At 63.0% G+C, this 21,772-nt stretch overlaps 3 protein-coding genes across 7 annotated transcripts; all 3 read right to left on the bottom strand.

Moving 5' to 3' along the window:
* Window positions 1–2,218: 2,218 nt before the first annotated feature.
* On the bottom strand, window positions 2,219–5,473 carry Lypd2 (LY6/PLAUR domain containing 2). Of its 2 annotated transcripts, none has more exons than XM_046449185.2 (3): window positions 4,906–5,473; window positions 2,802–2,921; window positions 2,219–2,499 (listed from the first exon to the last, which is right to left on the bottom strand). In XM_046449185.2, exons 2-3 carry the CDS (start codon window positions 2,917–2,919, stop codon window positions 2,294–2,296), a joined length of 324 nt encoding a protein of 107 aa, XP_046305141.1. In that variant the 5' UTR covers window positions 2,920–2,921; window positions 4,906–5,473; the 3' UTR covers window positions 2,219–2,293. The 2 variants fall into 2 exon arrangements, with proteins under 2 accessions (XP_046305141.1, XP_046305140.1); XM_046449184.2 differs by lacking the exon at window positions 4,906–5,473 and adding an exon at window positions 4,104–4,272.
* Window positions 5,474–11,204: 5,731 nt separating this feature from the next.
* Window positions 11,205–15,041, bottom strand: Slurp2 (secreted LY6/PLAUR domain containing 2). Its single transcript, XM_046449190.2, has 3 exons — window positions 14,906–15,041; window positions 11,855–11,959; window positions 11,205–11,578 (listed from the first exon to the last, which is right to left on the bottom strand). The coding sequence occupies exons 1-3, from the start codon at window positions 14,955–14,957 to the stop codon at window positions 11,442–11,444; spliced, it is 294 nt and encodes a 97-aa protein (XP_046305146.1). The 5' UTR covers window positions 14,958–15,041; the 3' UTR covers window positions 11,205–11,441.
* A 1,130-nt stretch (window positions 15,042–16,171) lies between these two features.
* On the bottom strand, window positions 16,172–21,500 carry Lynx1 (Ly6/neurotoxin 1). Of its 4 annotated transcripts, none has more exons than XM_058580836.1 (4): window positions 21,351–21,500; window positions 20,298–20,450; window positions 20,004–20,105; window positions 16,172–19,842 (listed from the first exon to the last, which is right to left on the bottom strand). In XM_058580836.1, exons 2-4 carry the CDS (start codon window positions 20,347–20,349, stop codon window positions 19,646–19,648), a joined length of 351 nt encoding a protein of 116 aa, XP_058436819.1. In that variant the 5' UTR covers window positions 20,350–20,450; window positions 21,351–21,500; the 3' UTR covers window positions 16,172–19,645. The 4 variants fall into 4 exon arrangements, with proteins under 4 accessions (XP_058436819.1, XP_046305145.1, XP_058436820.1 ...); XM_046449189.2 differs by having other exon boundaries at window positions 20,298–20,468; window positions 21,351–21,483; XM_058580837.1 differs by having other exon boundaries at window positions 21,293–21,478.
* Window positions 21,501–21,772: the final 272 nt, after the last annotated feature.

The following is a 21,772-nucleotide window of genomic DNA, read 5'->3' as shown; positions in this document are numbered from 1 at the left end:
CTCCAGGGTCACTCCCCAGCCTGGCCAGGCAACCAAAGCAATCCTCTCCTCTTTCCCAAGACGGCCCACGGGCCCCTGCTTGTTCCCTGCAACCAGCTGGTGGCTGCCAGTCCACACCCATCCCCAGGCTTCCTGGCTCCTCCTCCTTGGCCACACCCTGTACCTTCCACTCAGAGGGACTGGCGACAATGCCAGTGCAGCGCACACTGCTCTCCCCAGAAACTCTCCTGCCCTCCACTCCTCAGCATGCGGCAGAGCCATCGCCGCCACTGGCACTCACACCTGCCCTTCCCTGCCTGGCCTGAGGGCCTGCTAGACAGACAGCTCCCTGTGTGGAGGAACATGTTCCCACTCCCCTGGGACTCCTGCATCCTACCTGCTCTGCCGTGCTGACTACTGGGCAGCATTTGCTGGAGGGTGGGTGGATGGGTAAGAAATGGAAAGAGGATGCGTAGGTGGATGCCAGGACCTAAGGCATGTAGGAGCCATCGAGGCCTTGGGGACAGCAGGGTGGGTTCCACGTTCCCCTTAGAGGCTGGTGCTAAGCTCCGGTCTTACCCTGGCTCAAGCCCAGGCTTGCCAGGCAGTCTGAGGGCATGTCTGTCTGCCTCAGAGACCCAGATATCTGTGCCCTGAAGGCGGTGAGGCAGGGTACTCACTCCTGGGCAGGAAAGTCAAGGCGGGCCATCACTGGTGGGGCTCCCTCTGCTGGTCAGGGCAAGAGTCGGTGCAAGAGTGAGGTCAGAGACAGGTAGGTGGTCTTGTCCCTCCTGATCTCAGGGCCAGGGTGAAGGGTCCAGGAGACGAGCAGAGCCCAGCCCACTGCACCAATCAGACCAGGGCTGGGGTTGGCCAGGCCCACCAGACTGAACTCAGCTCTTTCCTTCCCTGCCGGCTTCTGTCTGCTCTTCCAGCCAGAATCTGGAGCCACCAACTCCTCCCTTCTCTCCTACCCTCATTGCTGTCCAGTTCCTACTGGCTGTGGGACTTCCAGGCCACCATAGTGGTAAGGCCTGGCTCAGGTGGAGTCCTTGCCCTAGCACTCGCTTTCTGGCCGTCCTTCCCTACCGGTGAGTCAGTGGGGCTGAAGGACTCAGGCGACAGCACTGCCGAGTCAGGCTCTCAGCCAGTGCGGTTGCGGTCAGGCGCACAACTCCAAGGCTTGGGCCTAAGGCCTCATACACACCTGTGCCAGGGCACATGTGCCACAAAACAGACTCCTTCCCACCACACACTGAGCCTTGCTTGACCATGGTCACGGTTTAGTCCTGATCCTTGGCTCCAGACTGAGCCTGATCTGATCACAGGCTGAACTCTGGTCACCACGGGGCCTGGTCTGCAGTCTGAGGAGCACATATGTACGCGCAGGGTGTGTGTGTGTGTGTGTGTGTGTGTGATGGGAGAAAAGCCAGGTGATGTGGACAGGACCCCTCTCCCTCTTGACAGTCAGGGCTCAGGGTCACAGCCCCAGATGGGGGCACCCAGGCCAGCACTAGACATTCTATCTCCATGCCACCCCCATTCTGGGAGGCTGCCCTTGTTCTGTCCCCAGGAGCTTCCAGACAGATGGTGGCCATGCTGGGCTGTGCCTTGGAGCTGGTGGTGGGACTCACTGGGCTGTGGGTTCCACCCAGGCCCAGGACTGCAGAGCCCCACAGGACCTCTTCTCCTACAGGCATGTCCTCGTGTGCCCAGCCATGGGAGCCTCCTTTGGGACAGAGCCTCCCTCCAGCCAGAGGCAGGAAACTTTTGAGAGGGGCCATGGCTCAGGGAGGACTCAGGCAGGGCCAGGGGGCAGCCTGCCCTGCCCATCTCAGTGTGGCTGGAAACACCACTCAGGGGCTGAGGGGGCCACCTTACGCAGGGCCCTGGAGCAGGGAGATGAAATGGGCAGGGCCAGTGGGGGTCTGCAGAGTCGGAGGACGGGCAGATGCCAGGGTGAATGAGCGGGGCCCAGGAGATCTTCTCCACCCCTGCCCACCCTGACCTGGCTCCCCTTGGTCCCCAAGGGCCTGAGAGGCAAAGATCTGCCTGATCTGGATGGGGTCCCAGACTTGGTGGCTATCCTTGCTTGTGGAGTGGACCTTGAACCCATCACAAGAGACAGGAGGAGAAACAGACGTGGACAGGGATGGGGACAAAGTCAGATGCCGCCAGGAGACCCTTCTCCCTGCCCCCAGGGCAGGCCTGTGCCCAGCAATGAGACCCAGAGGCCCGGTTCCGGAGGCAGCTGTATTTCTTCAAGGCAGAGGGTGGGGCCGGGCACTGGTGGGGCAGTAGGGTGGGCAGGGCTCTACAGCAGGAGCCCCAGGAGCGGGGTGAGCGTGAGGGCGAGGGCCAGGCTGTGGGGGCTGCCCAGGGAGAGCGCCCCGTCCACGTTGCACAGCTCAGTGTTGCAGCAGGACACTGGCCGGGTCTGGCCAATGCCGTCGACATCCGAGGGCTCACACCTGCTGGCGCAGGATTTGGTCACTGTGGAGTCTCCCAGGAAGGGGTACACTGTGGAGTACAGGAGGCATTGGCCCTAAGGGTCAGTTCTTTACTGCTTCCCAGCCCCAGCCCCAGAGTCCCCCATCCCCGTGGTCCCTGCTGAGTGAGGGGCCAGGGGCACACAGGGCGTTGTGCGGTTGGTTCCTGGCCTCACTCACTAGGAGGAGGAAGAGGGGAAGGAGGGAGAAGGCCCAAGTGGTCCTATAGCTGGTGGCTTCATGCTGACAGGGGGCCCAGCTGGCCAGGGGAGACTGGGCTGGAGGCAGCTGTGACCCTGGGTCCCAGTCCTGCCCCACCCAATGCCTACTGACCAATCTCTCGGGAGTAGAGCGTGGTCTTGCACATAGTTTCGTTGGCATCGCAGTTGGTGATGGTGATGCAGCTGGACACACCCGTGGGTTCGAAACAGGTGTAGCATTTTAAGGCCATTGCTGGAGAGAGGTGATGAGAGGGCAGGTCAGCAGGCTCTGCCCCTCCCAAACTCCAGACAGGTGATGCCATACCCAGCCAGTCCCCAGAGGACAGTGACACTAGCCAGGGGCCAGCTGCCCACCAGCCAAAGCTTAGGGAAGATGACACAGTCAGGCCAGGCTCTGACTTGGACCCCTGGGTTCCAGAGGCCAAGGGTGCCCTGGGGGAGGTGGGCTCCACCTGTGGGGAAAAGCCACTCCGAGCAGCTGGGAGGCACAGGGGACCAAGCCCTGGACACTGCCACAGCAAGAGGCACTAAGGGATGAAGGGCTTCGGTGAGAACAGGCAAGGATCCCCTCCACTTCCTCAGCAGCACACGGGTTAGGGGTCAGGCAAGGAGGTCCACAGAGTGCAGGGTGACTGGCTATGCTCAGGAGACTGCAAGTCCTAGCTGGACAGTGTCCTCTCCCCAAGGGTGGTGCGGGTGGGTAAGCTGTTTGCCAGCTACTGCACTTCCCTGCACGGTGTCCCTGTCCAAGTCCAGGGGCCCAGGGACCTGGCTGGCTCCAACTGGCCCAAGCCCCAGCCCAGGTGTGCAGGGAGGCCACAGGTCCCTGTGTCCCCTCTGTGGTACTCAGGCTGACCTCAGTTTCTCACTCTGGACAATGGGCAGAGCATGTTGGCTTAGCCCACACCACCCAACTCCTTTCCTGTTGAGTTGGGGCCCCTCAGGTCCAGGATGTGGGTCCCAATTGTTCTTTCAGACCCCAGGTCCAGGAATCACCCCACTGTGGGACCCCTCTGGGTCCCCTTCCCTCCTCTCCTTCCCCACGGGCACTCCCAGGTTCCCCCCAGCCTCAGGGCCTCCCTTCTCCTCCCCTGTACAAAGCCCCTCTGGCCAGGCTCTGCCCTACCTGGAAGGCTGGCCTTCTCGGTCCAACTTGGGCCCAGGGACCAGTCCTTCCACACGGGACACACCCAGCCCTCGGTTGCTTCCCTTCCCATCTTGGACAGAACTGGTGGGACACAGCTTCCCACTCCCCTCTGTCCTCCTCCTCCCAGCGGCTCTGTCCTGAGGTGCCTTCACTGCGGACAGGACAGTACCAGTACGCAGTGTCCACAGGTGAGGGCGTCCTGCAGAGCACAGACCCACCCACCAGTCCTGCTTAGAACTTGTCCCGCACCAGCCCCGCGCCCCTCACCGAGCTCCCCGCAGGTGGCCAGAGCCAACGCCAGAAGTGCCAGCCTCATCCCTCGCTTGGTCCCCGCTGCCCGGCGGGGCTCCGAACGCAGCGCGGTGGTCCGACCAGTCGGCGCAGCGGATTAGCGGGATCTTGTTTCTGGGCGGGCGGAGGCGCGACGACCCCGCCCCAGCCCCGGCCCTCCCCGCCTGCTGCTCTGGACACCCCACCCCCTAGGGTTCTCCTCCCGCCCCTTCCGACCCTCCAGGACCCCTCCCCGCCCTTTCCTCATTCCTCGGGCACTGCTCCTTTGTGGACCCTGGGGCGCTGCCCCTTCTCCACCGGGGCCCCACCTCCCTCCCCAATTCCTGACCTTTCTGCTTCCTCCTCCTCCCTCCCACCCAGGACGTCCCTCTACGCTGCCTCTGCTGCCACCGACCAGGCAGACTGTTGCTCTAGCACTCTGGGCGGGAATCTTCCCAGGACCACTTTGCCCTCTCTGGGCTCCTTTGAGGTGGCCATCTGGGGCACCGGGTGTGGGGCTGCAGTGCCATCCACAACCAGCCCAGAGTTTGCTCAGAGGCTTAAGGAACAAAAAACGAAAACTGCTGGGTCAACAGAAAAGGGCCTGGCTGGAGGGTGAGTGTAGGGAAGGGGCCAGGGTCACGTTGGGGACATTAGTCCCAGTGTCCTCTGGGGGCCAGCCCCACCCTGCTGGTCCCTCAGAGGGACTTCCCTGGCCCGACTGCTGGTAAAGAAGTTGAGGGAAGCTCCCTCCCTGCCCCAGGACCAGGAGAGAGCCACCAATAGCTTCCACCCCTACCTGCATCCCCAGGGGTCCTGGTCACCCCTGCTCCAGGCCCAGCTGCCAGAGTATGTGGGGGGAGTATGGCTGGGTCCACGGGGCCTGGCTTGTCTCTCCCCTAGTGGTCCAGGGCACAGTCTCAACATGCTGGGCAGGACTCACACTGGGGTGGGGGTGGGGCCGGTGGAGTGTCAGAGTCTCACTCCCTTCCTGATTCTTGCTTCTCGGTCCCCACTGCAGAAGATGCCCCTCCAATGGATGGAATTTTGCCTATGGGGGTCTCTGATGGTCCTTTTATGGTCCTAGGCCTTCTACTGGGTCAGCTCCACTGGGATCTGGGCTTCCCCTGATGCGGGAGAGCCTTCGTCCTCCTGGGCCCTGGGCAGGGTGAGTGTGCATGGCGGGAGGGGAGAGGGCCTGGCAGCCCAGAGTCCAGTGTGTGTCAGAGGCAGCTGCTGGATCTGTTTTTCCTCATGACAGCTCTGGAGGTGCACAGTGCTAATTAATTTTAGTTGGATAAGGAAACTGGGCTCTCAGAAGCTAATTGATTTAGGCAAGGTCACCTGGTGAGCCAGGCAGCAGCTTGGGCCTGTCTGGTTTTGCATGTCAGTCACCACACCACCGTGCTGTAACCTGGAGGGACACGGCCGCAGCTAACTGGATCAGACACCCACCACACACACCCAGGCGCCTCCCTAGGTCTGACCCAGCTCCCCTGCCAGGCGGCCTCCCACGGCTCCTTCCTGTCCTCAGGCAGGGGCTCCTCCTTCCCCTTACACTCACCCACCCAGACCCCAGGCTTGGGCTCCTCCTAGAGTTCCTGCCTGACTCCTGGGAGACGGGCTGCACCTCTCTGCTTGGGGCAGGAAGGAATGTGGCCTGCCAGGGTCTGGGCTGGCTTTGCTTGGGGCCTGTGCTCCAAGAGGGCCACACCCTTCCCTCAGTTTTTCCCGGAACCTCTGGGTCAGGGCTCAGTGTGTGAGCAGGGTCAGGGCTCAGTGTATGTCCAGGGTCAGGCAGGGCTCAGCGTGTGTCCACGGTCAGAACTCAGTGTGTGAATAGGGCGGGCCTCTGCAGAGATGCTGCTCACCTGGGGTGATTCTGCCCCTGGAGCTGGGCCCTCAAGAACTTGCCCTTGAACCTTGATCCAGGAATTGAAGGTGGCCCATTTGCTCCTCCCCTGCCCCTCAGCCTGACTTCTGGGTATTCTGGGACTCTACTGGACAGACCCTCTTCAGGCCTTGATCAGACTTCTCCCTACAGGTCAAGGTGAAGGTGCAGTGTGAGGAGAGGCCATGTCAGTTCCCTTGGCTGTGTCTGCTAAGAGCTCAGTGGCCCAGCCAGTGCCCAGTGTGGAATGGCTACAGAGGTACATGGTCTCCAGTGTCCCACGCCACCATGTCCCAAAGTCTGTGTTCATCCAGTGTCTGTGGTCCCCAGTGTCCCATGTCACTCCATGTCCACTGTCAACCAACGTCTGTGATAAGTCAACATCCGATGGTCACCTACATGCACTGTCTCAGGTTTCTGTGGGTCAGAGATGGGCTAGTTTTGCTGTGCTCCAGGGCACCTCCCAGGCCACTGTCCAGGTTGGCATAGGCTGCAGTCACCCTGCTCAACGGGCAGGGGCAGCTTCCCAGCTCATGTGCAGCTGGCAGGGAGGCTCTGACGGGTGTCGGTGGAGACAGCCCTCAGGTCCTTGCCACGTGGCCTTTCCAGCACAGTGTAAGCCCCAGCTCCCAGCCAGCAAGCTAGCTGCACGTGTACTGCCATGGACAGGTCACCCAGAACTCACCGCTGAAAGAGTGCCATTGTTGGCTCACTTCTTTCTTGCCATGTGGGTTTGCCTGGGCTCTGTGTTCAGGTCCCCTCTGGAAATCAAGCTGTGGACTGGACGGACTCTTCACTGGGGAGGAAGGGAGTCCTGGCTCACCCAGGAGCTGGCAGACCCAGGTCCTGTGGTTGTGGGACTGCTCTGGGCCACCCGCAGTCCTCCCCACCCGCCCCGCGTGCGACTCAGCCACGGCGGGGTCCTCCCGGGCCTTCCCTCCTGCCCCAGCAGGAGCTCTTCGTCCCTGGTTCATCTTGCAACAAACAAAATCCCCACCTGACCGTCCCTTCGGGCACTGCCCCTGAGGCAGCCCGCCTCAGCACTGGCCCCGCTGTCCCGCCCTGAGGAAGCACAGCCTCCGCCCGTCCACAAACCCTCACCCGGGCCTCAGTGGCCACGGCACCCCAGGGTGGGCCGCCTGTTTGCCCTGCATGCTGCCCTTCCCCCCACTCAGGCTGCAGCACCCTGGGAGGTCAGCCAGCCAGCCCAGGGTCCCGTCTTCCTGGTCGGGGAGGGGCTGTGTGCTGGGACCCTGGCGCCTTTCCCGGGTCCCTGCCGGGGTCTGAGAAAGGGAGGCCAAGGAGGGCCTTGGAGGGGTGGGGGGTGCTGCGGGCCTTCCACCCATGAGGCCTGCCCTCTGCCCGGAGCCTGGCCCAGCCCCCAGGCCTTCTGCCTCTCCCTGCTGCCCTTTCTGTGGCCCCTCCATTGTCCCGTCTTCTGTCTCCCTGGGGCAGCCCCATGCTCTGGGGAGGACTGCCTGGGCCCTGGTGGGGTGCTGCGGCCAGGAAAGGCCACCTCTGATGGTGCGTGGGAGGCCTCACCCTGTTCCTGAGTCTAGAGGAACGAGTGCCGTGGAAGCTGGTGTTGTCCCCTCTGGCTGTGTCCCCAGCACAGTCCCTTGAGATTCCTGGGAGTGTTCATGGGGTAGTGCAGCGTCACGCTGGAACCAGAGCCCACCCAGGGCTGGCCGTCCACAGTGTAAGCGCCCCCCCCGCCCCCATCTTCTGCCTCGGCTCGGGCTTCAGGAAGTCCAGAGACAGAATCGGCAAATGACCAACCAGTAACCAACCAGGGGACCCATGGGCTGAACAGGACCTTTTGAGACACCCCTGGCCATGGGAACCGGTTTCATCTGGCCCCTCCTTGGCTCCCAAATCCCAGATGTGTCTAGGGGACGCTATGGGGCCAGTGTTTAGGGGCACTCGAGAGCACCCCACTTGCCCTCTGGGGCAGCGCCCCTCCTTCCTGGCCCCCCCTTGTGGTGGGGCTGTGGCTGAGCTTCCCTCTCTACCCCTGTGGTCAGTCCCTGTGGTCAGCCACCAGCCTGGCTGGGCAGGACCTCTGCCCATTTCCTGCGGGGCTTCCCCTCCCTGGGGAGCTGCAAGCCCCCGCTCTACCTGGAGAGCACAGTCCTTGGCCTGCAGGGCGGGCATTTCCTGGTCACCTTGCCTTTGCTGTGGTGTCCCTTGTCATCGCACTGGAGTCATCCGTGAACATTTCTCCATCTGAACTTGGCACCTTGTTCATCTTTTTCTTTCAAGTTTTTGACAGACGGCTTGAACCTGCTGCGCACAATGTGCGGCTCACCACCTCACACGTGGTCCAACCGTCTTAGTCACTTGCAGTGGGTAGCACTTCTGATTTCAAAGGCACAGCGTCTTCAGCCACCACCTGTCCTTCCCTTCCCCAGCTACTGGGAAACACACACTTGGTCCCCAACCCAGTTTCTTGGTGTAATCTCCTAGATCTCCAGAGCAACAGAGTATCTTCTGTGAGCTCAAAAGGTGACTGACAGCTGGGTGCCCCTGGATAGTTTCACGGTGAGACTGGTCACCCCAAATACACTGCAGCCTCACCAGCCTCCGGGGAGGTCCGAGGGGCTGGAGGTCGAGTCGGACACCAGTGGTCGGGTGCCAACCGTGGCCACGTGTTGAGGCCTCCCAAGACCCCAGAAGGACAGGGTTCGAGGAGCTTCTGGGCAGCCAGACACACAGAGGTTCCAGAGGGTGGCGCACCCAGGGAGGGCCTGGGAGTCCGTGCCTGTCCCACAGCCTCACCCTCTGCACCTCTCCTCCCCTGTCCATCCGCATCCTTTGTCTGTCCTTGATGATAAGTTTTTTTGGGTGAACATGATGAAATAGCTCCTCAGACCCCAGGAGGGGTGAGGGCTGGTCAGGCAGAAGCGCAGGCCACATCCTGGGGATTCGTATGGGAAGAGGGGGAGTCTCTGGAAGTGAGCCCTCAGCCCATGCCATCTCATGTTGTCTCCATGCCCATGGTGCCAGGAGGAGCCCAGCTCATGCCTGCTTCAAGATTGCTTGCCTGCTGTTGGGGCATGTGACAGTCGGTGATCTCAGGATGAAATCCTCTTCTCAGACCAGACAGAACCAGAGCCAGGAAGTAACCGCTGGGAAGGGCTCCTCACTCGTTCCTGTTCCTGCTCGAGGAATGCCCCAGAGCCTCACAAGAGATTCCCTGTCCTACCCGTCCCGGGCTTTGTGCGCCTGGCACACGTGCACACAGGTCCCTGCACAGTTCACCTTAGCATTCTCTAGGACAGGGGCAGCTCAGACGGGAGGCTCTGGCCGGAGCACAGCAGAGGCCCCTGCACCAAAGCCCTGACGCCGAGTCCTGGGGGGTCTCCAAGACCATGGAGCTCTGGATCCAAGCAGCTCCCGAGCTTCTCCCTTTTGCCTTTAAAAACTCCCCCGCCCTCAGCCTCCTCAAGCGAGCCCCAGTCTGCCATTGCAACACCCCGTTATTCCAAAATAAGACCACTGTTCTTCAGAGAGGGTCTCCCGGTTATTTGGATGGACAAGAGAACCCTCGGGATTTAGCGGAGCAGAGGCGGTGCTGTGTTGAGCCGTGGCAGAAGGAAGCACAACTTCCCGCTCCCAGGAATCGCCTTCCGTCCTCAGCAGCCTCAGATCACTGCACCGATGTCCCCACTCTGCCCTTTCCTGGGACAGCACTGGAGGACAGGGTCTGTGTGTGTGACACCTTTCACTCAGTGTTGTTGCGAGGGTCTCCATGCCGAGCCAGGTGGCGGGGCTGGGTGGCGTCCGCCCTGGGCGCCTCGCCTGTTGTCCCTGGGCTGCCAGGCGAGGACATTTGGGTGCTTTCCACGGCTGCTGTGAACAGTGCTCTGAGCGTCTGTGGCCTGTCTGTGTGGGCGAGCCCCACCTCCCTTGGGTGTATGTGCCCAGGGGCGCCACTGTGGGGCATGTGGTAACTCTGGGCTTCTCCATTCAGTTAATGGTTTGCCAGACGAGAAAATCCAGTCAGAGCCTCGGGAGGACTTCTGAACCGTGGGCACTGGAGTCTTGGGCTCCTTGGAATGCCTGTTCACTTGGTTTCTCGCAGGTGTGGCCAGCTGCCCGCCCGGCGGGCGGCGTCCTTCCCTGCTGACCTCCCTGGCACCCTAGCTGGCACGCGCTCCCTGCTGCCCGCTCTTGTGCCCACTTGGGCGCCGCGAGCGTGGCGGCTATTTGCTCTCTGGGTGAGGTGGGCGCTGGGGTGCCAGGCGTCGGGCTGCTGTTGTCTGGGGCAGTCTCCCTCCCGGGGGCATCTGTTTATTTTCATGAGAAGGCTGCCAAGCGAGAGCACGGGAGGCTGGGGGAAGGACCTGCCATGTGCTTCCTTGGCAGGACTTACCTGGGGAGGGACCCGGTCGCTGACTTCCCTCACCGTCTCCGAAACCAGGAGCCCGAAACTTAGCCCGGGGCTTGGTGATTAAATATTTGCTGAGCGAGTGAGTGGGCAGCTTCCACACACCCTCCCCCTTAACTCCCGTGTCCACCCTGAGACAGCGATCGCCACCGAGGTGGCCAGCCCATTCCCACACCTCACGGGCACAGCTCCACTGTGGCCTGTGGGCACTGGGCCCTGTGGGCAGGCTGGTGGCCTGCAGGAGCTGGAGGCAGAGTCTCTGCCCAGCGAGGGGCCGGCAGGGCCTGAGTGGCCCGGAGGCTCCTGGGGGAGCTCGGCGAGGGGAGCGGGAAGCCCAGGGCCGCGGGTTGGCGTGGCTGAAGGTGTCAGAAGCACCCAGGCCAAGGGGACAGGTTTCCCATGAGCAGTGACGGAGCTGTGCGTGAGACAGGGGGCCACCACCCTAGCTGACAGGTTCAGCGAGGCCTGTCACCGCAGCGCCACCTCCTCCAGGAGGCCCCCTCCCTCCCCTGGGCCTCCAGAGCCTCCCAGTCTCTCTCCTTGAGACTTCAGCCCAGCTCCCCTTCCCGCCGGCTCAGGAGCAGCGCTGGCCTGGAGGTCACTAGGTCCCATCTCTGGGCTGACCTTTCAGGCCCTGCTGTCTGGCTGGAGCTGGGAGGACTTGTGGTAGAGGAGGGTGCTGGAGTGGGTGTCACTGGGGACGGCCTGGGGTGAGGAGGCCACAGCTTGGAGGAGGTGGGGGGGCCAAGGCTTGGTGGACCCATCGCTTTAACCCCAAGCCTGATGTGCGTCGCTGCTCTCACTGGACGACTTGTGCTGAGTGGTGGCCACAGTTTATTGGGGGTTTGTGGGGACTGTGGTGGTGGGGGAGATGAAATACAGGGAGGGGTGCTTAGGCGTGCACTGCAGCGGATGGAGGCAAGACTTCACGCAGGACTTCCCCAGGAAGAGTGAGTTTGGGGAGGTGTGGGCTGGCCAGTCTGAGAGGGTCTTCAGGGGCTACGCCAGGGTAGGGAACATGGTCTGTCAGGCTGGACATGATGGAGGAGAGTGGTCAGTCATGGTTACAGAGGCTGGACTGGCAGCAGGCAATGGATACATGGGGTCCCAGGCCCAGGCTGGGGACATCAGGGCAGCCGTTGTAGCACATCTTGGTGACAAGAGGCAGGTCCTGGAAGCTGATGGGGGACCCTGGGGAGGCAGGAGGGGGTCCCTGAGGCTCTGAGCAGCCCGAATCCCCTTGTCCCACCTGCCCCTGAGCTCAGGGTCACATCCAGATTCATCAGAAATATGGGCCACAGCGGACATGTTCAAGCCCCGGTCTGGACCCTGTCCAGGGCAGAGTCTGACAGATGTTCCCCACTCTACATCTGACCTGCTGGGCACCTGGGTCTGGCTCTTCCCCCTCTGAGCCTGGATCTCCAAACCTGGGCAAGAAAGGTGTAGCCTGCCACCCCGCCCACTCACGGGTGGCGATGATCACACAATGGGTGGAGCCCCGCGGGCAGTTGGACACGTGGGAGCAACCTCCGAAGCCCTTGCACAGGTGGCACCGCAGGCCCTGGGCTGTAGCTGCAGACAGACAGACAGACGGGGCACAGGTGGGTGCCTCCTGTAGGGCCACACCCATTCTCCTACCCTCAGGCCAGTCCCCCGGTCCCATCCTGGGGTGCCAGTCCCCATGGACCTTGGGGCACCCTGTTCCAGGTCTCGACTGAGGGCTGGGTGAGAGGTGGGTATTCAGCCCACCATTGTGAAGCTGCTCGTCACAGGGTGCAGGTGACCACGTCAGAGCCAGCTGGCCTGCCTCCCTCTGCCAGGACACCAAGCAGGAGTGGCGCTTTGGGGGAGTGGGGAGGGTGGGCTTTTGGGGGGAGGCTGAGTGGCAGGGTGGGCTGGTGGGCGTCTGGCTGTGCTCTCTGGCCATGCCCACCTGCGCCTCTGGAGACCCAGGCAGACCCTTTAGAGCTGGGGGCTCCGATCTGGTGGCTGAGATGATGGGGCCAGGCTGACTGAAGGAATGCAGGGCGGACTAAGCTCTGTTTGCCTGTTCCTGCGGATGGGGGTCCTTGTCCCGGCTGCCCTGCCCCTGGCTGCCACCTCCCGATGCCCCTGCTCTCCACTCCTGCCCTCTGCCCCTGCCCCAGGCCCTGCATCTGCTTCTTAATCCCCAACTCCCTGTCTCCCTCCTCCCTTCTCCCAAGGAAAGCAGAGTGTCCTGGTGCTCGGGCGCCTGCAGAGGGCCAGCCCCCACGCCATGCTGGCGCACACGGCCCCTCCTGGTCCCGAGCTGGCTCCCTCCTGCTGTGCTCCAGGGAGCCGAGTCGAAGCCTGGGCCCCACACAGCCCTCCTGATGCCCACCTGGCCAGGCGCCCTCCCCCAGTCCTGAGGACAGCAGCCCAGCGCCCCCAGGGCTAGTGTGCGGGGGTCTCTGCTCAGCCCTGGGCCTTGGTGGAGCCCTCGGCCTGTGCACATTGAAGCAGTGGCAGTAGGACATCCCAACAGGGAGAGGGCCCCTCGGCAGCTCAGTGGTCTACCAGGACGGCGGAGCAAGCCGAGACCCCGTCCAGGAGCAAGAAGCCCAGGCACCTCACCTGCCCAAGCTGCTGAAGCTACCCAGAGAGCTTGGGCTCCGCTGCTCGACGGTGAGGCCAGGCACTGCTGGGTGTCTGAGTGGTGTCCCTCAGGCACAGGACCCTCAGATAGGCAGTGGGCCGAGTGTGCAGGCGGCCCCATCCACCCTAATGGCAGTGTCCCAGGCCCCTCCCCTCTGACCTCTACTGCTGCAGATACCTGTCAAGTGTCAAAGGTTCAGGTCTAGACAAGACCAGCTCCTCCAGGAAGGCCACCTGGATTTCCACACAGGAGTATTGGTGCCTCCTTTGGCACACCAGCCCCCAGCTGAGGGCTACACTGATGGCCTCGTGTTCAGGACTCCTTCCCCACCCCCACCAGACATGAGGCCCTGGAGGTGGGGCTCTCTTCCTGCTCCTCAGTGTCCCCCAAAGCATCCACCACAAGCAACCCTCCTCCACACCCAGTGAGGCCAAGAGAGGCCTGCGGGATGACTCTGGGTGGAGGCTGGGTCATCAAGAAAAGAACGGTCATGTCCCTTATGGGGGTTTGTCTTCAGCACAAGTGTTAGTGCCCAGTGGGACACTGCCTGCAGGATGGAGTGTGGGGTCACAGGGACAGAGCCAGAGCAGTGCCTGGCGCCTGAGCAGGGGGTCTGGAGAGGAGGGAGGACAGCCGAGGGGTGGGCTCTGGGGGCAGAAGGCCTGTGGGCGTTCAGCGCCACTCTCCGCTACAGCCCGACGCCTCCCTCCGGCCTGGTCTGCCCATCTGAAGCAGGCGGGGGCCAGCCCGCCCCTCCTGGGCCACCGTGAGCTCTGGAGAGATGGCTCTGCCCATGTGTGACAGAGCAGGCACCCAGCCACACAGAGGACACGGGCACCGACTCTTCGTCTGTGACCAGCTTGGGGTCTGTTCCTCTGGGGCAGGGGCAGGGAGGGCCCAGGGCGCCCTCCAGTCGGGATGCTCTGGGGTACGAACCCTGGACAGTGCAGCTGCCCCTTGGAGCCCCGCCTGACAATGGCAGAGGCTTCCCCTCACTCTGAGCTCGATCCCAGGAGGCCTGTGGGTCTGCCCTGATGACCCGGTCAGACCCTCAGGATCAGCGGTGTGGCCTCTCCCGGGACAGAAGGTCCCTGTGGGGCCAGGCCAAGAAGGGTGTCTCTGGGGATGGGGACGTCTGAATGGGTGCCATCTCAGGGGGCTCTGTGTCCCCAGGGCATGCCCACCCACAGATGGGGACACCGAGGCTTTGCCGGGTGGGGCCGCAGGAACTGGGGCTGGTGTGGTTTGGAGGTGAAGGAGCTGGTGGGTCACGGGTTGGCTGGTTTTGTCCAGCTGCTAGACGGAGAGGCCAGGCCCCGCTGGGTGTCTGAGTGGTGTCCCTCAGGCAGGGGACCCTCAGGTAGGCAGTGGGCCAGCTGCTCAAGGCTGGGCAGGAAGATCCAGTGGAGGGGACGTGGGCATCGTCAGAGGGAAGGCAGAGCCAGAAGGAGATGACACGAGGACAGAGGGGGCGGGCATCGGGACAGGGTGGCCTCAGGAGACAGGCCAGCTGGGCCGAGGCCGGAGAGCCGGAGCACCCTTGTGCTGAGTGGCCGTGCACCTGCTAATGTGTGCGTGAGGGGTCACCGTGGAACTGAGGGGCTTGGGGTGGGTGGGGGCAGAGGGGGCTTCAGGCAGAGGCAGTGCCCGAGGAGTCAAGGGCCAGAGGGAGGGCGCGCACGGGGGAGCAGCTCGTGGGCCCGGAGGGTGGGTTTCAGGAGGAAAGCTGTGAGTGCCGCTGGTGGCCCCACAAAGTGTGCTAGGGAAGGGATGGAGTGGCGAGGAAAGGGGGCCAGGTAAGGGGCTCCCCAGGGGTACTCTGTCCAGGGCTAGTGGCGGCCAGACAGGAGGGAGGCGTGGGAGGGGAGGAGGGGTGGGGGTGGGCCGACCCCCGGACTCACCCAGCTCCAGGCCCAAGACCACAGCCAGCAGGAGCCAGAAGTGGAGCCGCATGTTCTCCTGGTGAAGGGAGGCCTGGCGCCCTGGCGTGCCCTTATACCTGACTGCTCCCACCCCACCTTGCCTCCCGGCCACCGGCTCCCAGCTCTGAGTCACCCAGCATCCAGCTCAGCCAGGAGCTGGGCTGGCCCAGGCGGTGGTGGAACCAGCCTGCCCCAGAGGTGCCATGGACTGTCCTCTAGTGAGCCTGGTCGGAGCCCTGAGCCTGCTTCCCTGTCCACTGCTGTCAGGACCGAGGCTGTGGCAGGGGCTGGCGTGGGATGGGCGCTCTCCCCGGCGGCTGGGATCAGGGTCTGGCACAGGCGGCCAGCCCACCCCTTGCGCCATGAAGTGCAGCTGAAACTGAGGGCTGGCTGGAAGCCAGAACCTTCCTCAGCACCCACCTAGAGGGCGGCTGGTGCCAGATGGGCCTGCCGACCTGTCCGACGTCCCGGGGACTGAGGAAAGCCAAGGAAGTCTGTCATGGGTCTGTCTCTGGGAAGCAGTGAGCAGCTCCAGGCAAGGCCGGCGCTGTGCGGTACAGGGCTGGACCGTGAGCGAGCCCCCGCGGGGTGGGTGGGGCAGAAGGCCCTGGGTGTTCAGGGGGCCCCAAGATGGGGTAGGAGCCAGAAGAGTCACACTGCAAGGAAGGGGCCTTTCTACCAAAAGCCAGTGGGGACAGGGGGTGCTGGGGGCTATCAGAGGGAGTTGACCCTGCTGACTGGCACCCTGCTGTCTGCTTTGGCTGCCCAGTGGCTTTGGTCTACTCCTGTCTGGTGGCCTTCCTAGGCTGGGGACGTGGGGCCCAGAGGAGGGAGATTCTGAGATTCAGCCCCTCTTCCTAGGGGGAGGTGGGGAAATAGGTCAGGAACAGAAGAGGGACGGGAAATAGAGCAGGTCTTGAGCTCCCAGGCCCCCGGCCTTCCCCAGGGCTTGTGGCTCCTCAGAGCTGGTGGGTCTGTCTCTCTCTCATGGAACTGGGGGTGATTCCCAGGGAGCCCCAGGAAACTTCTTGCCCCCGACCCCGTGCCTGGGTTGATCTCAAGGTCAGATCAGGCCTGGAGGAGATGAAGGAAAACTGGAGATGGAAGGGCTGGGGTAGACAGAGGCAGGACTACCCTGTGGTGGACAGAGACAGGACCACCCGGGCCAGGAGACCCCACCAAGCAGACTGGACAGGCGAGGCTGGGCTCAGGCCAGCTTGTCGGAGGGAGAGAGGGGCAGACACATGCATCTGTCCATTTATTCATGCATTCCACAGGGGACACTGACAGGACCTCTCCTGGGGGCTGGGTATGTGTGCTAAGTAAAGGGGCACCTGTGGCACAGGGGTGGCATTTCACATCCTGGCCAGGTGCGAGTTGGGACTTAGGGTTAACGTTAGCTGCTGGCAGGCACATGGCCCCAGGAAGCTCCTGGACCCTAGGGAGTTAGGATGGAAGGGCACCACCCATCTGGGGCCCCTGGTGTCCGGGCCCCAGGCTGGAAACTTACACCCATGGCCGTCTTGTCAACGAGAGGGCTGAGGTTTGGAGCTCTGCTGAGAAGCCCAGAGTTCTGGGACCCACAAAGTGTGCTAGGGAAGGGATGGAGTGGCGAGGAAAGGGGACCCTCTATTTCTGTGTGTCTTCAGAGTTGGGGTTGAGAACACACATGCCCTGTGACCGGCACTGAGAGGAAGCTGGGAGGTGCAGCTGCCAGTCGCCTCCCTTCCCACCCCCAGTTCCCGGGGAGAGTCCAGATGTCACGGCAGGGCCTGGCCTGCCACAGTTCCACCTCACAGCCTCTCTGTGACAGGGCCAGCCCAGGCCCACAGCTGCCGAGCGTGCCTTTTGCTGCTGGTGCAGGCCTGGCCTGCAGGCGGTGGCCAGAGCGGCAGCTAGACAGGGCCACGGAGAACACACAACACTCTTGGCACCACAGTGTCAACCGAAGCTTGTCTCGAGGCTGGGACTCCACAGAGAGCAGCAGCGAATGGCCCTGAGCACTCACCCACATTGGAGGGGCTCTTATTTCTCCCAGAGCAGGGACATCCACTGCCTGGCCTGCAGACCTGAGCCCAGACGCAGGCAGGAGGGCCAGCCCTTGGTGCCCAGTGCCCCTCTGCCCTCCTCTGCCTGTTCACCGCGTTCCCCTTCACAGCCGGTTGCAGGACTGGATGCGACTGGCCTGTGGCTTCTCAAACCTATGGTTCCACTTTTCCCTTCCAAGCTTTCCTGCTCCTAGGTTCTTACATAACATGGCAAGACTCTGAAGGTTCTAAGCACTCCACCCACTCCCAGGCCTGGAGGAGCAGCCTGTGGGGGAAGAACCTGCAAGGTGGCTGGGCTGCGGACCTGTGGGAGGCCAGCTGGCCTTGGGGCAACTAATGGCTTCCCCTCTCTGGGCCTCAGTCTCCTCGCCTGTTGGGGCATGGCTGTGGCTCCTGCCTTGCAGGCTGCCATGGAGTGCTCAGAGCCAGCTGCAGTGGGAGTGGGCAGGATCAGGACAGGCCAACCCCCAGCACTGCTGTCCCAATTCCCCAGTATGCAAGCCGTCACTTCCCTCGGCCAGCCTTGGCCCAGCAGGACACCTTCCACATGCTCTGTAGTAGGTCCCAGGGACAGGCCAGGCAGGCAGGACCCCTGGCTGTGGAGGTGGCACGGGCAGCACAGTACTGGGGTTGGGGGCAGTGTGGTCACTGGGCTGGGGCAGGTCGGGGGGGGAGACATGGACAGATAGATGTAGGAGGCAGGTCTGAGCAGCTGCCCCTGCAGCATTCCAGCCACCCTGGGGAGCTACAGAGAGCAAAGGAAGGACCAGCCTGGGGCCCCACACAGCTCTCACAGGATGCCATCTGACTGGGGACAATGGACTTGCACAAGTGGGGTAGTGACAGCTTCCTGGGCCATTCCCATGGAGTCAGGGCCCACACCTGTCCCTTGCCCCCAGCCAGTACTTTGAGACCTGCACTGGTCACTACTGTCTTGAGGCTGGCTGCCTGCTGGTGGGGGTCCAGTGGGAGCTCAGGTCAGTACCTGGCTTTCTGCCAGCCTGCAAAGAGGGCCTTGGGGGAAGGAGATGTCAGTTGGAGCCAGGGTGGTCTCTTGGGCCTGGCACTGGCCCCACAGTGTGTGTCCAGGCCTGCCCCCTGTGTGTGCTACTCCTTTCTCTCTCTGGGAAGTCAATGTGCTCTTACCCCTGGGCCCCTTCCCACCAGAGTCACCTCTGCAAGAGGTCCACACTGTCCTCCCTGAGGAACTGGCGAGCCCTCCGTGGGACTCCACTTCCCCATCCAGCTACCTGTCTCCAGAGAAGCTAACGGAGGTGGGAAAATCCACCCCCCAGCCCCAGCATAAGGCTGGGGAGAGGAGCCCCAGGATGGAAGTCCTCATCTCCTGAACACCCCTGGAGGTGTAGTCACAAGCAAAGGTCTCAGGATGCAGCGTCCAGCAGGCCTCCCCCATGAGGACCATGCTTTGGAGCCAGGGATAATGCTACACATGAACATTGGCCACCATCCTGCCCACCTGGGCTGGATCAGCTTCAGGGTCTCGTCAGCCAGCACTGGTCTGGGGCACTGGTCAGGGAAGAGGATCCAGGCCCATCTCGTCTCACTGGAAAGGACAGATGCTCCCCAGGCCCTCTACATTTGAATGGCAGGTGTTGGGCAGACCCAGCCTCCCAGCTCTGGGCTGGGTGGAGCTCCTGGGGTCAAGGGCTCTCAGGCAGAGGGTGCAGCCCTGGGGGCCTCCCTGGGTACTCCTTCCCTTCTGTTGAGATCTAGAACAATCAGCAGGGCGGAGGGGCCTGCAGGACCCAGGAGGCAGCCTCGGATCCCACTCCTGTTGTCACACTTCACTGTCCCTTGGGTCCTCCTGTTCCCCAAGGCTGCCTGATTTGTGGGCACATTTCTTTCTCTACCAGGGCCACTGGGCTGAGGACCAGGCCTGGTGGCCTATCTGCCCTGCCCTGCCCAGAATAGCCCTGGCCCTGGTCAGTGCAGGCTAGACCAAATATAGCTTGGCCTGCCCACTCCAAGTCCTGCCAGTCTTGGGCTGATGAAACTTGTCCAGCACCCGGGTGGGGGTGGGGATGGGAAAGCTAGAGGTCTGGCTGATCAGGAGGGCACAAATCTCTCCTTGGGTCTGTCGAGGCAGGGCGACCCCTCCTATGCTGAGGGCCACTCAGACACCAGGCCAGGCACAGTTCCTGTGACAGCTGACAATGAGAGTTCCTCCTCACATGCCCTGGGCAGCAGCTGGCCTCAGTAGGATGCAGGGAGGTCCTGCTGGGTTTGCCTGCCCCACAGTGGGTTCCTGTCTCCCTCCCGCTCCAGCACACCCACCAGCTGCTGCACACAGGGTGGGGCTGGCGCTACTCCCATCAAATCAGTGCTTCTCCGCTGATGGACCTCCCCATAAACAGCACTTTCCCAGATCTCTGTCCCTGGACCCAGGCAGGGCCCAGCCTGCCCACCAAGGCCAGGCACCCTTGGGAGGCCCAGTCCCACACAGCAGCTGTTTAAAAATGAAAGCCCGTGGCCTCAGAGTGAGGCCTTGTGGGCGGTGGGAGGCCAGGAGTCCCTCTGCAGACAGCTCTGTGTCCGGGTGTGGCTGAGGGGGTCTTGGGAGGCAGAATGTCAGGTGGGGACACCATGTGAGAGCGTGCAGCTGTCTCTTGAGAGCTCTGTCCTCGAGTAGGTCTGCCGGGGAACCAGGGCTTTAGAGCAGGGCCCAGAGGGTGGCCAGGAGAAGGGGGGCCAGGGCCAGGGTCCCTGGGGCAGCCAAGCCAGCACCATTACAGAGGTCGTACTGGCAGCAGGAGGTGGTGGACGCGTGCTTGGAGTAGCCGTCATACACAGTCTCAAAGCATCTGGGCACGCAGGACTTGCTGACCTTCATCTTGTACGGGGTGTAGTCTGAAGAGGCAAGAAGGCCTTCCTGAGAGGGGAGGGACTCTGCCTGGCTCAATCCCGGCATGCAGGGCCATTAAGCAGACCCTCAGCAGGAACTCCCAGGAAGGACCCTCCCTCCTGTACCCCAATGCTCTGGGGCAGGGACCAGGGTCTGCCAGACTCACAGGTACGTGTAGTCATGCAGTAGGTGACCATGGCCGGGCAGCGCATGGGGTTGAAGCAATTGTCTCCATTGTAGGCGCACACATGGCAGTCCAGAGCCTGGGCTTGGGTCAGGATGAGGGGGTGGTCACAGAACTGGGAGAAGCCCCACCCACTGCCCAGCCCAATCCCTCCCCACCGCGGGACAACTGGAAGGAAAGGAAAGGTGGTCACTGGGAATTGTAGCCAGCCTCTCCACTTCCAGCCTGCTTCCCCCAAACATGGGTCTTGCACCCCTTTGGCCTTGGCTACCTTACCTAGAGGCAGGCCCACCAGGACGGCCAGGAACAGCACGAGCAGGGGCGCCATGACTGGAGGGCAGCGACAGTGTGGTGGTGGGGAGGTGAGCAGCACCAGTCCCAGGTCCAGCTCAGGACGGGGACAGCCCCTGCCCTCCCAGAGCTCCAGGCCTAGAGGAGGGAGGCAGGCTGCATAATTGGTGACAAAGACAGGTGGTCAGTGCTGGGCAGGCATGTGGTGGGCAAAGGAGTCACCCAACTCAATAGATATCAGGACAGGGTTTCTGGACACTTGCGATTAGAGGCAGCAGAGACAGCGCATTCCAACCAGAGACCAGCACTGACCAAGTCCAAGACTGAGACACAGCCTGGAGGATGAGGGGCAGGGCTAGAGAAGGGGAGGCTGGAGGGCCCTGAAGACCTGTACCCTGGACAGGAGCTGCCCTGTGGAAGGCGACGGAAGCCTGGTACCCAGCTCCCTCCCCTTAGGGCCCTGGGCCCAGCAGGCAGGGCAGGGCAGGACTGCGCCCCAGGAGCGTCTCTTCTCCCTGGTCTCCCTCCACTTTGCCCCTGGGCGACCCTGTGTTCCGTCTCCCAGGAAGGCCACTGGAGCCTGCTTGGACTCTCAGGTCTGAGTCCTCAGCACCGCAGGAGCCCCGGGTCGCGATGAGCTCTGACCACAACCCAGGGAGATGCACTTGACAGGCCTAGGGAGGGCACTCGGGCAGGGCGGGAGGAAGAACTCCCAGTCCGGGTGATTGGGGCGGAGAGGGCCCGTGTCTGGGAAGGGATTTGGCCGGGAAGCGGGGATCTGGACCAGGACTGTCTCTCCCCACCGCATCCAAGGGCCGACCCTGCCCCCAGGGACTAAATCAGACTCCCTGGAAGACACTCCCGTCTTTCCCGACCCGTTTCCCAGAGCCTGCGGCTCCGGAGCTTCCCGCCCCCTCTCGGAGAGCCCCGCCCCAAAGACTGCGGCACAACCAAGGGAGGGCTCCAGACGGGTGCGGTACCTGGTGACCAAGACAGTGACCTTCAACAGCTCGAGACCCCGCCGGGCCAGGAACTCACCCGCGGCCTCTAGCCGGTCCCTCCCTCGGTCTGATTGCGCGTTGGTCCGAACTTTCCGCAGTGCTGGTGGTGGTGCATCACCGGCCCCCGCAAGCTCCGCAGCCAGGGCTGAGCGGAGCGAGCGCACAAATGGCCCCGCCCCGTCCTCGCCCTGTTCCCGCCCCCAATGCCGCTCCGCCCCGCAAGCTCACCTCCGGCGCCATCCCGGTCCTGCCCCAGTACCACCCCGCCCCGCGAGCTGCCCGCAGGCCCCACCCCAGATCCGCCTCCGTCCCTCCGAAAGCCCCGCCCCGTGCCTCTCTGGCCACCCTGCGCATCACAGACCCCACCCCGTCCCCACCCCCTGCTCCGCCGAAGCCCCGCCCCCGGCCCCGTGCCTCTCTGCCCCCCACCATAGGCCCCGCCCCCGCCCCGCCCCGTGC

Source organism: Marmota monax, unplaced genomic scaffold (assembly GCF_021218885.2).
Source record: "Marmota monax isolate L192 unplaced genomic scaffold, Marmota_monax_Labrador192_F-V1.1 WCK01_AAM20220418_F8-fsc00073, whole genome shotgun sequence".
Classification (NCBI taxonomy): Eukaryota; Metazoa; Chordata; class Mammalia; order Rodentia; family Sciuridae; genus Marmota; species Marmota monax.
This window is presented reverse-complemented; position numbering and strand designations above follow the sequence as displayed.